This window comes from Gigantopelta aegis, chromosome 3, assembly GCF_016097555.1.
Source record: "Gigantopelta aegis isolate Gae_Host chromosome 3, Gae_host_genome, whole genome shotgun sequence".
NCBI classification, from domain to species: domain Eukaryota; kingdom Metazoa; phylum Mollusca; class Gastropoda; order Neomphalida; family Peltospiridae; genus Gigantopelta; species Gigantopelta aegis.
Window position 1 is genome coordinate 80,634,377 of NC_054701.1, and position 24,572 is coordinate 80,658,948.

At 36.9% G+C, this 24,572-nt stretch overlaps 1 protein-coding gene across 2 annotated transcripts in view; it reads left to right on the forward strand.

Annotated features, from left to right (window-relative positions):
* The first annotated feature begins 21,244 nt into the window (after positions 1-21,244).
* The window catches only part of LOC121369150 (glycine receptor subunit alpha-1-like), a 32,614-nt gene continuing 29,286 nt past the window's right edge, over positions 21,245-24,572 (forward strand). For both annotated transcript variants that reach the window (XM_041494030.1, XM_041494029.1), the window contains exon 1: positions 21,245-21,668. Coding sequence is in view for 1 of the 2 variants with exons in the window: in XM_041494029.1 (XP_041349963.1) it covers positions 21,607-21,668 (62 nt within the window). In the remaining variant the exon portion in view is untranslated. The remainder of the gene's footprint in view (positions 21,669-24,572) is intronic.

Below are 24,572 nucleotides of genomic sequence, written 5' to 3' on the forward strand. Positions count from 1 at the left end.
AAGGAGTTTGGTTTCTGCATATTTAAGATATTCGTTTGGAATTTCATCAATGCCCATAGCTTTGTTGTTTTTAAGATTTTAATAGCATTTAGAACTTCATCGTTGGTTATCTCACCATTAAGTATATTATTTTCATACGAAATATCGATATTTATTTCATCATTTTAATCATCATTCGTTTCATTAATGTCTAAAATATTCAAATAATTTATTTATTTCTATTTTTGTTTCAGTTGTAGTACTATTGTCATTTATTGAGTTAAGTAATTTCTACAATTCTTTAGCTTTACTTGTTTGCATGTTCCTTATTTTTCCTTCTGATGACTTGTCATGTTTCCGTTTATAAAATTTCACAGTTTTTCGACATTTCTTGCCGAGATTTATCATAGATAAGCGAAAATATACATTTTGAATGGTTAAACTTAAGTCGTGCTTTGCGAAAATGGTATCTTGCTATTCTACATACCTTACCAAACCAAACTTTAGATGAAGGTTGTTGTCGGTTTTTTACTGCATTAGAATGATCAGAAATACCAACAGTTTTTTGTTGGGGTTTTTTGCACTTGTTTTCATAATATTCGCCAAATTGTTGATTAATCTGTTTATTGTTTCTCCATTGATTCCATCACTATTTATAGATTCATTTTCGATATCAGAAAAAAAACCAAGTTTTATATCTTCGTCGTCAATGTTTTTACAGTATTTATTTGCCGAATTGATATAAAGTTGTTTTTTGTTGTTTTTTTGTTTTTTGTTTTTTTTGTTAGTAATTTGATGTACTTTCGAAATGGTATCAGCTAAGAATGCCTGTTCGAGATAAAATAGGCAATGGATATCAGAAAGTATAGGACTGAAATCGTTAATCTGGAATTCGTTTATATGCGTTAGAAGCGATAGAGAAGCAATATTATAATCAACTACAGATGCCTCTTTACATGTAAATTTTCCTATATATTTGTCGTTGCCACGACGACAATTTACAATACACAAGTTAGTAGATTTACACATGTCTAGCAATTGAAAACCTGTGTTATTAGTTTTAACATCCTGGCTAATTCTATTCAAAGGAATATTCAATTTAGCTAGACATGTTGCACTATTCAGATATCCATTCATTCCTTCATCTAGATCTAGCAAGTCAGCAATATTACAATCAGCAATAAAATCAGGTAAAGTACTAGTCCTGGCATTCATATCACCAAGTAAAGGAATACAGTCCGTCTTATTTACATGTTTTTGGATTTCTTGTTTTACAGTATAAAAAGTGTCAGCATTATAATATTTTGAGTTGTCTTGTGGAATATAGACCGCACCAATATGTAAATCATCCTGCAATTTTAAATACTTTCTGTCAATCTTACACCAAAGTAAATATTCCGATTCAATGTCTAAAACAGTTACATATTTGCTTATTTCTTGCTTAATAAGTATAGCAACACCTCCAGATCTACGTTTGGTTTTGGTTTGACGGTTATTACAACGCATAACATAGCCTGGGATATTAATAATGTCATAGCAGTCTAGTTTCGTCTCTAGGAAACATACAATGTCATAATTATTAATAAAATCAAACATTTCTGGAAAATTTAATTTTTGTCGAAGACCACAAACATTTAATGTTGCAATACTTAGATATGCTTGTTTAGCATTGGTCTCTTCACTGATACTGTATATGTTTTTCATTATTCGGGGTTGCATTAGTGCCGTTTATATTTGATGTGTCCGTTATGTTATGCGCTACATCATTGTTGTGATTATAAAATAAAGTTCTAGAAGCATTATTATAAGCATTTGCAACATCGTCTGACAATGAATTAAATAATGTGCTGTCACAGTGAGAAGCATCACGTTGCATATTGATATTATGTACATGTTTACAATAATCATTGCCTGTACCATCTTTATCAACAAAGTAATCAATAATATGGCGGTACGACACATCGTTTCCATGTATAACGTCATTTGTCATAGGGTTATATACAATGCTGCCATGAATAACCTCACACGGTATATTCATATCATGGAAGTTGTTTGTTCCAGCCGTTATATCTTCTGTGACGACTACATGGGTGGGAGTTCGATGTGTCACATAACGCTGATCAACAGACGTTGACCACTGAGCACAGTTGGAATGCCCAAGCACTGCGTGGACTCCCATGTCTAGGTGACATTTCACCTATAAATAACAATTTTAATATCGACCAATTTACACTTCGCCTTTTATAGCGTTATTCGGGAGCATACAAATTCTAAATATATCGGGCGAGACTATTTATGCAATAGGCTAACTTGTTGGTCTATTTCAACATTAAAAAACAGGGGGAAAAGTGTAGTAATAAACTCAGGATTGTATACTAGTATAAACAGATTTTATGGCTATACCATCACGAGGTTTTTTTCGTCTTGAAACGAATTTTATATAAAATTTTATATTGAAATTAGTTTCAGGCATACTTCGTAATTCACTCGAATCATATCGTATACCCTCGGCATAATCCCGAATGTTTTCAAATTCTTTTCAAATCACTGGCATGATTTTGCAAGTAAGGTTTTGATTGGTCGAATGAAAGGTCAACTGGACATGAGCTCCAACGTGGTGCTGTTAGATCCACAGGTAATAGTAATTTAGCTTAGTAACTAGTTTAACGTGTCCATATACCACTAGGGTTTCGAACACGCCTATCCCAAGTCCGGTCTCCGATAGGATCGGGGAACTGTCTCGGGACAGGGATAACCTAACAAATACGGTCAATTTTGAAATTTTGAATATTAACACCAAAAGTATAAAAAGGGGGATAATAGTAATTAACCAGTAGAGCTAATTTTAATTAGATTAGGTATGCATACAAAAATGTTCTTCATTTGCGATGTATACCTTCAAAACAGATATGTATTTTATTGTGAATACATTGGCCTAACTAAGAAATATGAATATATCGACAACAAATCCATAATTTTAATATCACATAATTTGAAACGTGACTTTTTGAATTTAAGGGGTAGAGTTTCTTTTCTAGTGTGTTTGTACTTAAATAATACATTATGTGTTATACTCATTGGAAAGCTATCGCATGTAGCTATCAGATGATACAATAACCGTGGATGTAACTAAATTTCGCATGGAGAAAATGGCTATTAAACATCTGTGTACGAATGAAAAAGTAAGATGTAAAATGACTGGGGGTATCCCACTTAAAGAGGCTAAAATGTAATTTTGGCCCCCTAGTTGACATGATCAACAGGCAGATCCTATATCTGGAGGGTGTCGGCTACACAAAAATACTACACGTATAAATTGCCCTTCTAGGTGACCAGGACCAGGAGAACCTGTCGTTACCTCTAAAAATAAACGTGCCCCCCTTGTTTAACAATTTATTTACAATTTCATTGAAGTGCCCTTTTCAGGGAGATCCTCCATGTGCCCTTTGCCCTTGGTTCCCTCCCTAAAATGTTTCCTTGGTCCCCGCTTGAAAATTTTAAAGGCATGATTGTTCTAATAGCGCATTATATTTGGTCTCAAATACCACGTGTTCTCTCTTTTTCATCAATATATTTAATTGTAAGGAATGTATGGGTAGATACAAGTTTCCAACCCCGTCCTCAAGTTGTAAAATGTGGAGAACTGGACAGGAGAAGCTCAACTAAAGTCATTCATTCCTGCTTTATAATTACATGTTGGATGACGTCCAATTGACATTCGCGAATCCAGAGGGTGTCACAGGGGTTCCATGACCTCTACAGCAAGTATGTAGTGCCATTTTAATTATATTTATTGTAGGGGTTTTTTAATTCATCGTCCACAATATACAACACTAACTTCCCATGAAATCGCGTCTCCGAGCATTTTTATTTCAAAATTGTCCAGGGAACATTCCCCCGAATTCCTGACAAATTCATCATTCATTTTAAACTTAATATGTTCGTGCTTATATCCCATTAAGGTTTAAGTACGCGTCCTGGTCACACACCTCAGGTATCTGGACGGTATGTCCAGGACAGTGGGTTAGTTGTTAGTGGTTAGTGAGAGAGAAAAGGGTGTAGTGGCCTTACACCTATCCATTGATGATCATGAGTCGTTGAAACTCGCTCTGGGTGGGAGTCGGTACCAGGACACTGTCAATGGATAGTTGTTAGTGGTTAGTGAGAGAGAAATCGGTGCAGTGCCCTTATTTATTGCAGTGCATTGATTTATTAAAACTATAGTCGCCATTAAACAATGTTCTCGAGATGTTGTTAAACAAATATTCTTTACATTTGTTTCAATATATATTTTAAACATTAATTTTATTTACATTTTATTTAAACGCAGTTTTGTAGTTAGTGACTAAATTTCAAGGAGTCAGTCTTTCAAGTATATTTGTGTTTCACATCAAACATTCTAGATCTGTAGATCTTTTCCTATTATTTTACAGTAAATTCGAACCTATAATTCGAGTGTTTCACACAAAACATCTTATTGTATTAAAAATAGTATTTTTTATTTATACTTAGCCGGGATTCGATCGCATAACGTCTGGGCAGTAAAAATGCATTACTGTACTATAGTAGCTATTAAACAATGTTCTCGGGATGTTGTTAAACAAATATTCTTTACATTTGTTTTAATTTATATTTTAAACATCAAATTTATTTATATTTGATTTAAAAGCAGTTTTGTAGTTAGTTACAAAATTTCAAGGAGTCAATCTTTTAAGTACGTTTGCGTCGATAACTATTTCGAAATCCGTGAAGTTGAATTTGCATCGTACATGTATATAAAAGTAGTTCTTTTGTGTTTCTTTTCAGTTATAAAACTGGCAACAACAGTCATTATATTTGTAATATTCTGTTGCCTAATGACAGACTAATTAAAGAACGCTGACGTTTTTAAAAAGCACATTTGGGATTAAATAATAATAATAATAATAATAATAATATATAAAAACGTTTTTTCTCTTGGACAGACCTCGCTGTGAAAAAAAAAAAAAATTGTTCATCGATCGGACATAAGTCTAGTAGGTACTGGGTTCGCAGCCCAGTACCGGTTCCCACCCAGAGTGAGTTTTCACGAATCAGTGGGTAGGGGACGGGATTTAGCTCAGTCGGTTGAGTGCTCGCTTGAGGTACCTTGCGTCATCGAACCACCTCGGTAGATCCATTCAACTGATTTGTTTTTTCTCTCGTTCCAACCAGTGCACCACAACTGATCAAAGGTTTGTGCTTTCCTCTCTGTGGGAAAGTGCATATAAAAAATCCTTTGCTGCATTAGAAAAATTCTAACCAAATGTTTGATATCTAATAGCCGATGATGAATTAATCAGTGTGCTCTAGTGGTGTCGTTAAACAAAACAAACAATGGTTAAACGTAAGACTTCTCACTCACTAACCACAAACAACTAACTATTAATCCACTGTCCCGGACAGACAGCCCAGATAGCTAAGATGTGTGCTAAGATGTGCCCATGGCAGGGAGCTAAAACTTATTCTCCTTGATCTAGGCTAAGAGAAGTAATGGGAGCGGGAGTGATAGCTCCCCTTAATTGGCCAGGTCTATTATTAGTCCAGGTAGTTATGTTCAACTTTTGAAGGTTGCATTGTTTTGTTTTTTCAAGGTTAATAAAATTTTGGTCATATGTTCCCATGACGTACCTGAACCAGAAATTCATTGATAGTATTTTGTCTGACCACTGTCATGTCAGCCATCTTGAAATTCAAAATGGCCGTCATTTTCATATATTTTCTTTATATATCTCCACTCCCATTTAACATAGAAACATATTTTTCGAGTTTATTAAAACATTTTATGTCAATGAATTCATAGATATATTTTTTATTATTCATCTGATCATGGCAACCATCTTGAAATTCAAAATGGACGTCATTTCAATATATTTTTTCTCCATCTTTACTCCCACTTAAAACAGAACAATAATTTTGGTCTCAGTTTACATTTATGTGTTCAGTATTATTTTGTAAAAAAAAGAAAATTGTTGTCTGATCCTGGCAGCCATCTTGAAATTCAAAATGTCTACCATTTTAATATATTTGTCAAATATCTCAACTCCCGGTTAACGTGAAAGCATTTTTTTTTTTTTTGTCCATGTATATTTAGTCATTCAATCATTGCAACCATCTTGAAATTCAAAATGGCCAACGTGTTTAATATATTTTCATATATCTTAACTCCACTATTTTGGTCTATGTATATTTTTGTAGTCCGTCAAATTGGTTGGTTTAATTTTTATAGTCATTCAATCATGTCAACGATCTTGAAATTCAAAATGGCCACCATTTTAATATAATATTAAAATGGTTCTTATACCTAAACTTCCAGTTAACGTAGAAGCACGATTTTGTTGTATATGTAGTTAATGTAGTTAATGAATATAATTGTTTAGATTCATAGTCATCCAGTCATGACAAACAATATAAACTTTAAAATGTCATATAGCAATTTAAAATGGACACCAATTTAATCATTTGGCAAATAATGTTTCTCTTAGTCTACATACAAATGCAATTTTGTGTTCCTAAGTACATTTTTAGGTGAAATAATTACCTATTACCTTTATGTTTTATATTTTAAACTAATGTAATAAAGGAACATACCTATTGTAAATTATAATTCATAATTACATATTAGGATTCTAGTTTTGTCTGTAATAGAATGCATACTACAGCAGTCCTCATCAGCTTCACGCATGCAGTACTCTGTACATTGAAGATTGTGTCGCTTACACTAAAAGTACATCTACATGAACACTGACAGTTGCATCTGATCAGTTCTATCACAGATTCTGGTGCAGCTTGCACCTCCAACATCACTGTGACGGAACATGCTCTTAAATTTGTTTCGCCTGTGGCGATTTTAATTGTGTTAGAGGGCCGTGTGCAGTTTCATTGCACGTAGCCCAGGTGGGCAACTTGTTACGTAATACTTCGCGCGATCGGGCATTCCAATATGCACTTAGTCCAGCTGTGGAGGCCATGTGGCGAGTAGTTACGTAATACCTCTGCGAGTGCGGTTTCGACGACCGTGATTTTGGCGACCAAGGCGTCAGTAAGTCTGACGATCAGAGAAATTTATACCGACTCTGGGAGAGGTGGAATATCAGATGATAGGGGAGGTACCGCCTTGTACCCCCAGGCAATATTCGATTTATAATAAATAGCTAGAGTTTTAGAGTTATGAGGAGAACCAAAACGGAAGGTATCCCGGGGGAACGTGTCCGTCCGGACTGGTAAATATATTATTTCTGCTCTGTTGTATAACCTTGATGTGATTGATGTGACTTTTAATATTTAATACTGTATTATAGCAATATTCTTTAGACAGTGTCTTCGGTCATCTGACGAAGTAAATCGTAGACTTTTGTTCTAACATTATACGAGTATTTGGTAATATAAAGCTTAGCCAGTCATCCTAGAAGACCTAGGTAAACTGTAGGTTATTGTCTTTATTGTGATAGGTACCAGTATTAATTCTGTGTTACAAGGTTACTGAATGAGTAGTTAGGGTTAATTAAAAATTAACCCGTTAGGAATAGAGCTGTAATTCCTTTATTAATTAAGTTCCCCTGGAAGCGTTTCTAAATTATCACACGTTACTGAACGAGTAGTAAGGGTTAATTAAAAATTAACCAGTTAGGAATGGTGTTGTAATTCCTTTATTAATTAACTTCTCCTGGAAGCGTTTCTCAATTATCACACGTGTGGGTGTGGTGTAACGGTGAAGTGATTCGCATATTGTGTAACTAGACACCTAGAGATTAACTAATTAAATGATCAGTTCTGGGTTGTTATTATTGCTGTTATTAATTAACTACTACGGCTGTACATTTGTCAGCGTAGATTAATACAGATTCCAAGTGTATTGTGTTTTGTTGTGTTTCTAGAGAACAAACGTGCTATATTAATATATACTTTATATAAGATCGTATCCCTGATCATACCTAGAGACGAGCCATACTAGGGTTTAACAGCCTGTTACAGAGAGATCTAATAGATATACAGTTAGGAGAGATATTTTGATAATCGTGTTTTATTCAGTTACGGGAATTATAGAAACCCCGTGACAGTGTGGAAACACTGCCACATATCTCTGGGATATGAAAACAGCATACCCAAAGAGAACATTTCCAAGAAAATATCTAAGCTACATCCAATACAATAGTTTAGTCATTTAATATAAAATGTATGTGGATTAGGAGGAACATTTTTTGCCAAATGATTAAATTGGTGCCCATTTTGAATTTCTATATGGCTGCCATTTTGACTTTCAAGGTGGTTGCTATGACTGGAGGATATAAAAATATGACCAATTAAATAGTTGATCCTAGACATGCACATAGACAAATATAAGTGTGCTTCTACGTCAACTTGGAGTTAAGATGTACAAAAAATACATTAAAATGGTGGCCATTTTGAATTTCAAGATGGTTGTCATTATTGGATGATTATAAAAATGTCACCAATAAATTCATGACTGCCCAGATGTACATAGACAAAACATATTGTATTTCTATGTTAACCGAGAGTTCAAGTATATGGGGAAATATGTTAAAATGGTGGACATTTTGAATTCCAAGATGGCTGCGTATGTCAGAGAACAATTTTCGTTTTGTACGAATTCATTCACTGAGCTCATAAATGTAAAGAGATACCTCAATTGTTGTTGTGGGTCAACTGAGAGTAAAGATATACATAAAGATATTTAAATGGCGGCCATTTTGAATTTAAAGATGGCGGTCATGTTCAAATGACTAAACAAAATGTTATTAGCGAGTTCATTGTCCTCAAAATTGAAAATAGACACAAAAATTGTGTTTCTATGTTCACTGGGAGTAAAGATACATATAAAATATCCTAAAATAATGGCCATTTTGAATTTCAAGATGGCTGCCATGATCAAATGACCGAAACAAATGCTACCAATAGATTTCCAATTCTGGATAGATTTTATTTTTGTGTCTGTGTGTAAAAGAGAGAGAGAGAGAGAGAGAGAGAGAGAGAGAGAGAGAGAGAGAGAGAGAGAGAGAGAGAGAGAGAGAGAGAGAGAGAGAGAGAGAGAGAGAGAGAGAGAGAGAGAGAGAGAGAGAGAGAGAGAGAGAGAGAAAGAGACAGAGAGAGAGAGAGAGAGAGAGCCAGAGACAGAGAGACAGAGAGATAAACTTGGACTTATTTGTGTTGATGACAATGATTGAAATTGCAATACGTATAATGTTTCTCGTTTTATTCACGCTATTCTGAGCAAACTACACACACTGCTGGTATTCCAGTCCAGTACAGAAGTTAATGGGTAATCTAGCTGAGTTGGTAGAGTACACGCCTGAGGAATCGAATCCCATTTTCTCATTGTGGATTTTCCCGTCCCAACCAGCGCCCCATGACTGGTATATCAAAAGCCGTGGCATGTACTGTCCTGTCTCATATAAAATAGGGCGGGACGTAGCCCAGTGGTACAGCGCTCGCTCGATGCACGGTCGGTGTGGGATCGATCTCCGTCAGTGTGCCCATTGGGCTATTTCTCGTTCAAGCCCGTGCACCACGACTGGTATATTAAAGGTCGTGGTATGTACTACCCTGTCTGTGGGATGGTGCATATAAAAGATCCCTTGCTGCTAATCGAAAAGAGTAGCCCATGGAGTGGAGACAGCGGGTTTCCTCTCTCAATATATGTGTGGTCCTTCACCATATATCTGACGCCATATAACCGTAATTAAAATGTGTTGAGTGCGTGTTAAATAAAACATTCTTTCTTTTTCTTTCGTATAAAATATCCCTTGCTAAGTGATCCATTGTAGCGGGTTTCCTCCGAAGACCCCATGTCATAATTATCAAATGTTTGGCATCTAATAGGCGATGATTAATAAATCAAAGTACTCTAGTAGTGTCGTAAAACAAAAGAACATTTGACTATTATTGTAAGAGTATAAAGACCAGGGACCTAATTCACTAAACTCTCGTAACTTTGCGATCTCGCAGTGCAATGCTAAAAGACTTGTAAAGAGGATGCTTTGGTGTCTAGCAGAGCCTAAGAGAGCTTTGTGAATTAGGCCTCTGATGTCTCGACACTTAACCAGTAAAGTGCTCGATTCATGCGCGATATACGGTCGATGCCCGCTGGTGGTCCCATTGGGCTATTTAACGTTACAGCCAGTACTCCACAACGTTTGTTTTGCTTAACGACACCACTAGAGCACATTGATTTATTAATCATCGGATATTGTAGGTCAAATATGTTTTCATTAGTAGCAACGTATCTTTCATATGCACCACCCACAGGCAGGATAACACATACCACGGTCTTTGATATACCAGCCGTGGTGCACTGGCTGGGACGAGAAATATCTCAATGGGCCACCGACAGGGATCGATCCCAGACCGACAGTTTTAAGATTTTAAGATTATTACACGAGGAAATACGTTTTGGAGAGACAATTTGTTTGTTTGTTTTCTTTAAGGATATGCCATGATATTTAATATGCCAGTCATGGTGCATGGGCTGGCACGAGAAATAGCCCAATGGGCCCACTAACGGGGATCGATCCCAGACCGACCACGCATCAAGCGAGCGTTTTACTATTGGGCTACGTCCCGCCCTGTTGTAGCACAGGCAGTGGTGTGTATCATCCGTAAAGGCAGTGGTGTGTATTATCCGTAAAGGCAGTGGTGTGTATTATCCGTAAAGGCAGTGGTGTGTATTATCCGTAAAGGCAGTGGTGTGTATTATCCGTAGGGGCAGTGGTGTGTATTATCCGTAAAGGCAGTGGTGTGTATTATCCGTAAAGGCAGTGGTGTGTATTATCCGTAAAGGCAGTGGTGTGTATTATCCGTAGGGGCAGTGGTGTGTATTATCCGTAAAGGCAGTGGTGTGTATTATCCGTAAAGGCAGTGGTGTGTATTATCCGTAAAGGCAGTGGTGTGTATTATCCGTAAGGGCAGTGGTGTGTATTATCCGTAGGGGCAGTGGTGTGTACTATCCGTAAAGGCAGTGGTGTGTATTATCCGTAAAGGCAGTGGTGTGTATTATCCGTAAAGGCAGTGGTGTGTATTATCCGTAGGGGCAGTGGTGTGTATTATCCGTAAAGGCAGTGGTGTGTATTATCCGTAAAGGCAGTGGTGTGTATTATCCGTAAGGGCAGTGGTGTGTATTATCCGTAGGGGCAGTGGTGTGTATTATCCGTAAAGGCAGTGGTGTGTATTATCCGTAGGGGCAGTGGTGTGTATTATCCGTAAAGGCAGTGGTGTGTATTATCCGTAAAGGCAGTGGTGTGTATTATCCGTAGGGGCAGTGGTGTGTATTATCCGTAAGGGCAGTGGTGTGTATTATCCGTAAAGGCAGTGGTGTGTATTATCCGTAAAGGCAGTGGAGTGTATTAACTCTTATTTAAAGTATGCCCTTTGGAACTGCAAACTACTCCAGTAATATAACACGCTTATGCACACCTGTTTAGCATTTACAAGCGTTCGTATTAGGAAACGCCACGCAATGTATAAATCAGCGACTTTACGTTAAATAGGTCACTCGGACGGACTTTCAACCATGTAATATTTATATACCCACACTTTCTAATTATATGTCCATTACATTATGACAAATAATAGATAGAAGTAAATAATGAAACGAAATTAATGTGCAGTCGCGACATATGAAGTTTTATTCATGTAAGTTAAGTGTCACCTAATAAAACAAAAATATGTTTGTTTTGTTTAACGACTCCTCTAGAGCACATTGCTTTATTAATCATCGGCTATTGGATGTCAAACATTTGGTTATTTTGACATACAGTCTTAGAGAGGAAACCCGCTACATTTTTTTCTATTAGTAGCAAGGGGTCTTTTGTATGCACCATCCCACAAACAGATTAGCACATACCTCGGCCTTTGATATACCATCTGTGGTACACTGGCCGGAACGAGAAATAGCCCAATGGGCCCACCGACAGCGATCGCTTTACCACTGGGCTAGATCCCGTCCCTACGTCACCTAATAAATCAGTTGTTTTATTTTGAAAGAAAACACACTGATTTTAAAACAATTTTTAGATGAGAAAAGAAGTCAGCGAAGAAACATAGACGTTGAATTAAATTGTCAGTACGTTTTAAGATTTTAAAATAGTTAAAGTTTGTTTTGTTTAACAACACCACTAGAGCACACGGCTAATGGATGTCATTTAATAATTTTCCCCCATAGTCTTAAAGAGAAAACCCACTACATTTTTCCATTAGTAGCAACGGATATTTTATATGCACCATCCCACAGACAGGATAACACATACCACGGCCTTTGATATACCAGCCGTGGTGCACTGGCTGGGACGAGAAATATCTCAATGGGCCACCGACAGGGATCGATCCCACACCGACAGATTTTAAGTTTACTACACGACGAAATACGTTTTGGAGAGACAGTTTGTTTGTTTGTTTGTTTTCTTTAACGGCGCCACTAGAGCATATTGATTGATTCCCGTTGGTGGGCTTAGTGGGTTATTTCTCGTTCCAGCCAGTGCACCACGACTGGTATATCAAAGGCCGTGGAATGTGCTATCTTGTCTGTGGCATGGTGCATATAAAAGATCCCTTGCTACTAATGCAGAAATGTAGCGATTTCTTCTCTCAGACTATATGTCAAAATTACCAAATGTTTGATATCCAATAGCCGATGATTAATAAATCAATGTACTCTAGTGATGTCGTTAAACAGAACAAACTATTTTCATTGGCGTAGCCGACGGGGTAGGGGCGGCTATGGGAACCATGCTCCCCCAGTAATACCTCGTCTTTCCACCACAACCTTTGCCTATCATACCATTTTTTTCATTTTAATTGTTTCAGACCTGACGTCCAATTAAGGTTCAAGCACGCTGTCCTGGGCACACACCTCAGCTATTTGGGCTGTCTGTCCAGGACAGTGGATTAGTTGTTAGTTGGTTTAAAGGAACTGTGACGGAACATGCTCTTAATTTTGTTTTCGCCTGTGGCGATATTAATTGTTTTAGAGGGCCGTGTGCAGTTCCAATATGCACTTAAGCCCAGGTGGGCACTTTGTTACGTAATACCTCTGCGCGACGGTGGTCGTGCTGTTTTCAATACACACCCAGACTAGATGCGGAGGCCATGTGGCCAGTAGTTACGTAATACCTCCGCGAGTGCGGTTTTTACGACCGTGATTCTAGCGAACTGGCGACGACCAGTCTAGGCTTGTAAGCAAAAATACCGCTTGGTCGCTGCGGAAATATACACATCATAAGATTCGGTTCCGCGTACTGTCTCCGGACCAGTCTGGGAATTTATAATAAATAGCTAGGGTTTTAGAGATATCAGGGAGAAACATTGGAAGGCTTCCAGGGAGCGCGTCCGTTTGGACTTGGTAATTATATATTTTCTGCTCTGTTGTATAACCTTGATGTGATTGATGTGACTTTAAATATTTTAATACTGTATTATACCAATATCGTTAGACAGTGTTTCCGGTAAACTGACGAAGTAAATTGTAGGCTTCACTGTTCTAATTATTAATGCTTAGCCAGTCATCCTAGAGGACCTAGGTAAACTGTATGTTATTGTCTTTATTGTGATAGGTACCAGTATTAAGTCTGTATCACAAGGTTATTGAATGAGTAATTAAAAATTAACCAGTTAGGAATAGAGTTGTAATTCCTTTACTAATTAAGTTCCCCGAGCACCGTTTCTTAATTATCACACGTGTGGGTGTTGTGTCACGGTGAAGTGATTAGAATATTGTGTAAACTAGACACCTAGAGATTAACTAATTAAGCGATCAGTTCTGGGTTGTTATTATTTGTTGTTGTTAATTAACTACTGCGGCAGTACATTTGTCAGCGTAGTATTAATACAGATTCCAAAGTGTATTGTGTTGTGTTGTGTTTTCTAGTGAAGTAACGTGCTATATTATATATACTTTATATAAGATCGTATCTCTGATCATACCTAGACGAGCCACGCGGGTATAACTGCCCGTTACAGAGAGATCTAATAGATATACAGTTAGGAGAGATATTTGGATAATCGTGTTTTATTCAGTTACGGGTATTATAGGATCCCCGTGACAGGGACAGTCCTGAGTTTGCTACAATTTTTAAGATGTTATCGACTAGCAGAGACTTTTAACGATTGTAATTATATATCAAATAAATTTTTCTGCATATTATATTAGTGGCTGTATATTAAACGTGTTTCTGGTCGTTCTAATATTTGTACTGGGTTAAATTTCATTTTATTTCCTAAAATATATTTTTTCGTTCGTACGACAAAATCCAGTTTGGGCTATTTGTAATACAAATATTAAGATGACCAGAAACACATTGAATATAGAGACACTGATATTCTAAACAAGAAAATATATTTAATATGTAAGTTTAATCGTAGAAATATTTTATTAGTCGGAAACATCTTACATTGCAGCAAACTCGGGAATGTCCCTTTAATGGTTAGTGAGAAAGAAGAGAGTGTAGTGGCCTTACACCTACCCACTGAAACCTAAAGAACTCGCTCTGGATTAAAGCCGGTACCGAGCTGCGAACCCTATACCTAACAGCCTGTAGTCCGACGGTTTAACCACTGCGCCACCGAGGCCGGTGACTATCATGCAATGGCACATATAAACAGATTCATAGACAGTGTGGATGCCCCGTCCAATATGGATCCCCTCCCCTATATGGGTGCCCGCCCGCCCCACCCAGTATTGCTTGCATCCGCCCCTGCAGGTTACGTGTATTCTCACCCATCCCGTTTTCAAATGTTAATTTCTTGCCAATGTTTGATTACGTGTTACCGTGGATAGTAAATCGACCGAATTTAAACAGTGTCACTCTGTCGATAATGACATATCGATCTTCCTGTTGTATTTATGGCGGAGTGATTAACACGTGGCGCCACACAATGGGTTTGCACTACGTTGCAGGTTACTTTTATTGAATTCACCGTTACCTGTCAGAACTAGCACCATAGTGCATGGATACTGTTTGGCAACACGGAACACCCCCTGACCACGTTCAGTAACAGTGACAGCCAGCGGCGCTAGCGTTCGCCAAATATTTGATTATTTCCCGATATGACCATAGGCTAGGTTTCCATAGGAGTTCACTTTTCACGTGTCATGATCAATGTTTCACAATTCACTTTCATGACGGTTTCCAGCAAGTTCACGTATACTGAATTAATTTGTCACTTTTGTTTTCCACACCATACCATACCAAGGGGCGGGACGTAGCCCAGTGGTAAAGCGTTCGCTTGATGCGCGGTCGGTTTCGGATCGATCCCCGTCTGTGGGCCCATTGGGCTCTTTCTCGCTTCAACCAGTGCACGACGACTGGAATATCAAAGGCCGTGGTATGTGTTATCCTGTCTGTGGGATGGTGCATATAAAATATCCCTTGCTGCTAATCGAAAAGAGTAGCCCATGAAGTGGCGACAGCGGGTTTCCTCTCTATATATCTGTGTGGTCCGTAACCATATGTCAGACGCCATATAACCGTAATTAAAATGTGTTGAGTGCGTCGATAAATAAAACATTTCCTTCCTACCTTCCATACCATATGTCACGGGGATCCTATAATACCCGTAACTCAATAAAACACGATTATCCAAATATCTCTCCTAACTGTATATCTATTAGATCTCTCTGTATCGGGCAGTCCAATACCCGAGTGGCTCGGCTCTAGGTATATCAGAGATACGATCTTAGATAAATATTTATATATATAGCACGTTTAGTTCACTTGAAAACACAACAAAACACAATACACTTTGGAATCTATATTAACCTTAAGCTGACAAATATATTTGCCGCAGTTAATTAATTAACAACAACAATAATAATAACAACCCAGAACTAATCACTTAATTAGTTAATCACTAGGTGTCTAGTTTACACAATATTCTAATCACTTCACCGTGATACAACACACACACACGTGTGATAATTGAGAAACGCTGCCAGGGGAACTTAATTAATAAAGGAATTACAACTCTATTCCTAACTGGTTAATTTTTAATTAACCCTTAACTACTCATTCAGTAACCTTGTAATACAGAATTAATACTGGTACCTATCACAATAAAGACAATAACCTACAGTTTACCTAGGTCCTCTAGGATGACTGGTTAAGCTTTAATAATTTTAGAACAGTGAAGCCTACAATTTACTTCGTCAGATTACCGGAAACACTGTCTAAATAATATTGGTATAATACAATATTAAAACATTTAAAGTCACATCAATCACATCAAGGTTATACAACAGAGCAGAAATATATATTTACCAGTCCAAACGGACACGTTCCCCGGAAGCCTTCCAACATGTTTCTCTCCGATATCTCTAAAATCCTATCTATTTATTCAAAAAAATCTCAGAGACAGCGAATATCGCCTGGGGGCACATCGCGGTACTCCCCCTATCATGGGTTATTTCCACAGCGACCAAAACGGCATATTTTCTTAGATGACCAGACTTACTGTCGCCATTCCGCTAGGAATACAAGGTCGTAAAACAGAACTCGCGGAGGTATTACGTAACTACTGGCCACATGGCCTCCGCACCTAGTCTAAGTGTGTATTAGGGGATACGGTCGCACGGAGGTATTACGTAACCAAGTGCCCAACTGGTCTAAGTGCATATTGGGAACAGCTCGACCACCATCGCGCGGGGGTATTACGTAACCACGCCGCACACGGCCCTCTGAAACAATTAACATCGCCACAGGCGAAAAAAAAATAAAAGCATGTTCCGTCACACCATACCATACCATACCATACCATGCCATAATCTAATCATATCTAACACATCACATATCACATCATTTCCATCCAGTTAGAAACCAAACATCAGTCAAAGATTTTTGTAAAATGTACCCAAAATCTATGTAGGAAGAAACTACAGTATTTACATTTTCAACATAATGTAATAGTTTTTGCATTATGTTGGTTCATTTTGCAACTACAAAGCTATATAAACAAGAATAAAATTATTTTAAAAGGCATACTAACAAATTTAATGCAACTGTACTTCGCTGTTCATGTCACAAAAAAACGAGCATATTTGTTTCTTTATTCACGCGTAACCCATAACACCCCATAACATGAAGGTGTAAAGTGACACGTGAACGCCTAAGGGACCTGTACTTTGAAAATGCCTTGCTCGTTCTTCTGTTCACGCGTGAATGGTGAAACGTGAATCAATGAATGAATCGATAATTGGGTGACAAACCATGGTTAGTGCAAACATGAAGTGATACAAAAAGTGAATCATGACACGTAAAAAGTGAACTTCTATGGAAACCGAGCCTTAGGTTTAAATTGAAGCACACAAATCAATTTTCTTACACACCCGTTGGTGATGACCTGGCAATCATGTGTCTGTGACGCGTAAGTCAGCATGGGTTGTAAATATCTTGTAGTCGATAAAGATGTTAAAATGTCAAATTAAAATGCCTGAATATGTCTAATAATGTTTATTCATATTATTTGCATTGCTACTAAACAGCTATATAGGGTTACAAACGAATAAATACGCATTTTAAATGGATTACAACTAATATTGTGAGTAGAATCATCAAAATGTTTTAGGCTAGTTTATTTTTTATATCTCTATCGTTTTTGTTCGAATTCGAAGATTGTTTCCAGCACCGACGAGGAATTGACCCATGTCTCGATCTGATGTATTAATGTTTAACTGGTTATTTTGTTTGAAGGGTGTGGAATTCAACTTAAATTAAGATGGCGACCTTTTTTTGTGCAGAACTAGGGTAGCATAGCCTCTTTTATTTCTTCTCATTGACTGCAACATTTAAGTATTGTCTGTTATTTCTTTTACGTTCATCGGAGTATGAAAAAAAAAAATCATCCGCAAACTGTGTGAATCGGCTAAGCCGTTCTCACGTAAGTTTGCGGGTGGGTTTTTTTGTTGTGTTGTTCATGTCCAGATGAACTTAAAAGAAATAACAGACAATACTTATAATTAAATTTGAATTATACTTGCTAATAATAACACTAAAAGTTCATATTTTATTTTGAATTATTTTTTTTGTCCATAAACAATAACGCTCAATAAGACAACTTGCCCATATAAATAGAGAATAACTACATAATGACGTCGGATATCTGCTTTAGCCTGTGAAGGTAAGAATGGGAACATTTCTCATTCGGCCTGAACAGGATAAAGCAGATATCCGACGTCAGTAACTAGTTATTATCTTTATCCTGCAGACTATAACAATTATAGGGAAAAGCTATTATTTCTGTTATTTCAGCCACTTTGTACGATGACCTAGAGGTCAAATGAGCGATTTTGTAATGTAGCTATGCGTATGACGTTACATGAATGACGTCAAAAGTCATATCCTGTTAAAAAAACATTAGCAGGATATGACGTTGCTTTATTCGTCATCATATTCTGTCATTAGAAAGGGTGGTTGCATCATAAAATGATGTAATCAGATATGACGTTCCCTGACGACGTAATTTGTACGTACATCGATAAATGAACAAACCCCCGTTGCTACGTCTGGACCAATGGGATGACATTATATTGTAATGAATGTAACGGAAATTTAATTATATTTTATTGCATGTAATGTACAAAGGATCCTCTCCTAATTACTAATAACAATAGCAATATCGGCGACAAAAGCTATACTGTCGTCCAAAAGAACCTATACCAATACTCTGAGAGACTATTGAAAAAACCCAAACATTTTAAGTGTGTAGCATGTTTAAAATATATGGTTCAACATAACAAAGTTAATAATAATTATACGAAGCACATGTGTAATAACAAGTGTTATTACACACATGGTTAAAAATATCTTGGTACATATCAAAGTGATACGTCCCACTAGAACGTCATGCGGGACGTAACACTGTTGACGTCACACGATGACGTCATCAAGTGGCGCACAACCCTACAGGAACGTCAACGAAACGAGACGAGTGATATAAATTAAGATCGATTATGGGTAAGGCTCGTGACAATTGATAATAATTTCACTTGGGACATAAACAGTATACGAAATGGAAGCTCGTTTAATAGCCTATAATAATGACGTAATTTTGGGAAGCGACGTCATAACATGACGTTGCTTCTCCAGTCCTAGCTCAGACTGTGCATTTGAAATATGACGCCATTTCGTCGTCACCTTCCAGTTGTCGCTGAAATATTTTGAGTTGGGTCTTGTTAATCATAAAGAAAACAACAATAATAATATGGATAATAAAGAAATTATTACACTCGCGTGTGTGTCGTACTGATTTTACGAAACCCGTGTCAGGATTCATGTATTACCCTCGCTCTCGCTCGGCCAATACAAAAATCCTGACACTTGTTTCGTAAAACCAGTAAGACACACAAGTATAATAATCTCTATGAATTTATGAGAGTAGTGTTAGGGCATGTTCGGAACATAATTTCATTCCATAAAAGCAGAAAGATATTTAACCACAGTTGTATTTCTATTATCCAAATTATAAATGAAATTGAATCATTTTCTTTTGTTATAGTTTCTCTTGTACGTACGTATAATACGGATGGCAGAATGCAGGATTTATATCTGTTATGTCCATTGCAACATTGCATGTAGAACTTTTAACTGCATGTAGAACTTTTAATTGATTGTAGAACGTTTAATTGAATGTAGAACGTTTAATTACAAATGTTACAACTGTCTTATAGTGAATTTCATGTGGTGCTGTATATCCTATAACAGATCTAGATGGACACCAAGTTTGGGATAATTCATCAGTGACATTTCGCTATTCTCATCCTAAAAAAAGTGTGTTTTGTTTAACAACACCACTAGAGCACATTGATATATTAATCATCGGCTACTGGATGTCAAACATTTGGTAATATTGACATATAGTCTTAGAGAGAAAACCCGCTACATTTTTCCATTAGTAGCAACCCACAGACAGGATAGCACACACCACGACCTTTGATATACCAGTCGTGGTATACTGGCTGGAACGAGAAATAGTCCAATGGACCCACCGACGGGGGTCGATCCTAGATCATGCGGACGCTTTATAACTGGTCTACGTGAGCTTCTACAATAGCAGTTATTGGCTTTCATCGCTCGATCGGGATACTTAGACAGATCATTAGACAGAGGCCAGCTTCTCATATAGATCAGGACAATGTGTGTGAAATTCTGTTGATGTATTCCATCAACTTTATTATTACTACCCCTGGGTCACCCGCAGAGCTGATGAAAAACAGTCCAGACAGGCTGTGATATTTTTCATTATAAACCACAAAACAGTAGCAGACGTTGATGAAAGGTTTAAGGTATTATTAATAAGGAAGTCGCGGTCATCAAGTATAAAACAGAATTGGTTTTCTAACAAAACAACGTGTCAGAAGATTTAGAAGAGTGAGCCAGTGTCGTTATTTGTGTGATTTATAGTGTGAATACAGACCAGGATCATTCTATAAATCAATACTGGTGTAATTAACTGAAAGTTTTGTCCTATTCCAAAATTTGAGTCGATAACAAGAAAAGAGAAAAACCCCGCTGCCATCGTATGAGCTACTTATACTGTTAAAGCAAAAAGGAACCTTTTAAGGCATTTTCCCCTATTGACATGACAGTACATACCATGACCGTTGGTGCTTGGAAAATTCAATCCTGCCACCCATCGCACTTTAGGCAACGTTCTAACAATGAGCCACATCCCGCCCCATACAAGAGAAAGGCGAAGCTGCAACTTCAACTAGGGCTTCTCTGAAAGCGAAACTTAAATCATAGGTGTTTTGGGGTTTTTGAGTGTCCACATCTATCAGCCAGCTGCCTCCCCTATGCCATTACATTTAATCTCTCCTGAATCAGTATGTATAGTGTACAAACATATTTATAACAAAATAATGTCATTAAAATGCAATACCTAACAAAGCTCAATTATCTCGAAACATGTTACAGTTGCTACACAATCACGAATACATCTTAAATATTTGATAACTTATTTATATTGCATATCTGTAATAGTATACGATGCTGCATTTTTTTTTTTTTTGCGCTCAGGTCTAGTCGACTACCATACGTACACAGATCATGCTAAATAGCATCTACAACATCCTTTGGCTACTTCTGTTTCCAGCCATGCACAAAAAAATAGTATATCAAAAGCTGTGGTATGTGTTACGCTGTCTGTGGAATGGTGCATATAAAAGAGTCCATGCTATTAATGAGAAAATATAGCGGGTTTCCTCTTTAAAACTATATGTCAGAATTACGAAATGTTTGACCTCCAATAGCCGATGATTAATGACACAATGTTCTCTAGTGGTGTTGTTATAATTACATACTTGTGGTATCCCGTTGAAGGGACATACGTTTAGAAAACCAAATTTGTTTTATGTACATTGAAGACTAGGTTATATACTAGCATATATTACCATTACAAAGGAGTCGTCAAGAGCGCTTGTGTATTCCGCGTCTTTGATGTGTGGCATGAAATCATAACCTGCATTGTGTTCCGTGTTTTGATTTCTAAGACAAGTTCTGAAACAAATCGACCGTGTCGTCAATTCATTGCCTGGTCTGGCGGCCACAGATCAGTGAACCGAGGGTGTTACTTCGTTGTTTTCACTTCATTATAGAACTCGTCTGTATGTCTCCAGTCATGTCAACTCACTCAGTATTCCCGGTGATCGTCCTATGTCTCAGTGTTAGGTAAGTAGTTTAATATACATTTATCTATGTATATATTATAATAATTGTATGGCAAATAGTTTAATACAGCTTTTTCTATATGTGTGTATATATAATAATAAGTGTATAATAATAAAAGGTATCGTTAACTGTTGTTGGTAAATGCAATTGTATAAAGGTCAATGTGTCCGAGTTTTGAAATACGAAAAGTCCGCGGTAACAGCTTGGATGTCATATTATGCAGATATTTATGTTAAAGTTTGATTTGTTTAACGACACCACTAGAGGACATTGATTTGTTAATCATCGGCTTTTGAATGTCAAACATGTATAGTTCTGATATATTCTTGATAGGGAATCCCGCTACATTTTTCTGTTAGTGGCAAGGGATCTTTTATATCCACCTTCCCACAGACAAGATAGCACATACCACAGAGATGATAGCAATGGCTGGGAACGAGAAATAGCCCAAGGGGCCCACCGACGGAGATAGTTGTGTATACGCGACTAAATTAAACAATATTTGTTATATTTAAATTAAATTTGTTTCGAACTGGACAAAAAGGCAAAAGTATATTTTAAGGCATCTCCTTACATTTTACATGTACACATTGTTTGGAAAGCAATGTGTTATAGTCTGAAATAATGAAATATTTCAATTTCAAAGGATCTGCATTCGTGTTATTACAGTGAAGGGAATTAAATGTACATAATTATGTATGTTTTTAGTAACTTTGTTGTTGCTGCCGGGTATGCATTTATTGTCGGTATTGGGTTGGGGTTTTTTAAAATATATATGTATATATTTGTTTATTTCATATAATTTTCATTCATAGTTCATTTAGTGTGAGTTATTACTAAGATAAAATAAAAATAAAACTGAATGTTTCTTTAGATAAGTTTGTTTTGTTTAACGACACCACTAGAGCACATTGATTTATTAATTATCGGCTAATGGAGGTTACTGGTGTACTCGTAGACTTAGAGAGGAAACCCGCTATATTTTTCTATTAGGTGCAAGGGATCTTTGATATGTGCTTTTTCACAGACATGACAGCACGTACCACGGCACGAAAACATAAAGACAATGCCAGTAACCCCATCCAATTTAAAATTTAAGTGGGGACCAATCTGAGCACGCTCGCAGTGGCACAACCACTGGCTTTGATTCGGCGTACATGTCTAATGCATGAAAGTAGGAAGGGGTGGTACAAACGTTCAACACAAAACAAATAAATGTAACTTTACTTGGTTATGTTTCTCAAGTTTTAGAAATATTTCCAAAACCCTTTTATTTAATAGACATAATATTGTAAAATTGGGGCGTGTCGTAGCTGAGTGGTATATCATCGGGCCCTTTGAGCTATTTCTCCGTCAACCCAGTGCACCACGATTGGTATTTCAAAGGCCGTGGTGTGTGCTATCCTGTTGGTGGGATGGTGCATATAAAACATTCCACAAAGAGAAACAGGACAGCACACATCACGGCATTTGATACAACAGTTGTGAGGCATTGGTTGGGACGGGGAAAAACATACAGCATCTTCCTGGCTCTTTCTAAGTAGCTTTGTGGCATTCATAACTATAATATGAATTATTGTTTATATTAGTGTTCCCACCCATGTCACTAGTCCAAAATGCTCTACTCCTGGATTGGAACAGGGCTATATGCTACGCTGAGTGACAGACCTTAGTTTTTAAACACTATGACGTATCTTTCACTATTAAAGCCATTTTTATCATTTAAATTAGAAGTAATATTTTATTATTCAGAATATTATTTTTGAACAAAGTATGAAGTGATTGTTGTCATCCAGGTTTTTGCAATACCCCAAAATGCATTTTTTATTATTCTAAAAACGCACGTTCGTCTTAAAAAAGTAATCGGTATCGAGACAAGTTTCTGTTATTTTTAGACGGCATTTAATTGTTTAAACATCACAGAGTTTAGCTTATTTCTGTTATAACCATATATAGATGTGTGTTGCAGGTTTGTAGATTAACTAAACTTAGTGTACATTTTCTTGTGCTGTAAGCAGGGTCTGTGCCATTAATGACAAACAATATGGTATACATGTTTAAATGTTGGTTTGTTCTGGATGTAACAAGAGAAATGGGGGGGGGGGGGGGGAGTGTAGACAAATTATTGATATCAGTTCTTTTTTACCAACTAATATATTTATAATTTGTTTGTCTCTGATGATGACTGTGGCATGGTGCATATAAATGATCCCTTGTTGCTAATCGAAAAGAGTAGCCAATGAAGTGGCGACAGCGGGTCTCCTCTCTCAATACCAGTGTGGTCCTTAACCATATGTTCGACGCCATATAACCGTAAATAAAATGTGTTGAGTGCGTCGTTAAATAAAACATTTCCTTCCTTCCTTTCTGTAGACGTTTGTCTCGTGACAACCAGATACTTTTTTCTTCTTTTTAAAAAAATCTAAATCTTTTTTTTTTTTTTCGTTTTGTGTATCAGATTCATAAAACTATAAAAATCAGTTTATCGTTTTGTACTCTGACTCAATATTCAGTTGAAAACTTGTATTGTTTTGGTGTCTCCATCTCGTGCACCATATACTTATCAGTTCAAATCAATACAACACATACATTTTTAATGTACCATTTTTCTTTCATTTCATTAGCTTCATGAAGTTGGTGAGGAAAAATCGTTATCGTAAAACGATTTACAGTAAAACTCCTTTAGTGAGAAAACTTAAAAGGTTTTGCGGAAGTTGTCTTAGTAATGGGTTGGTCTGACTTCAGTCACGTTATTTCAAAATGTCGCCATTGTATGCCTATGTAATATAGCTGTGAATTTTCGTGTGTGTACATTGTGTAATGCTAATGTTATAGACGATCTATGAATATCACTTTATAATTGAGTGTCCACGATACAAAGGTTTTCATAATAGGTATAAGTAT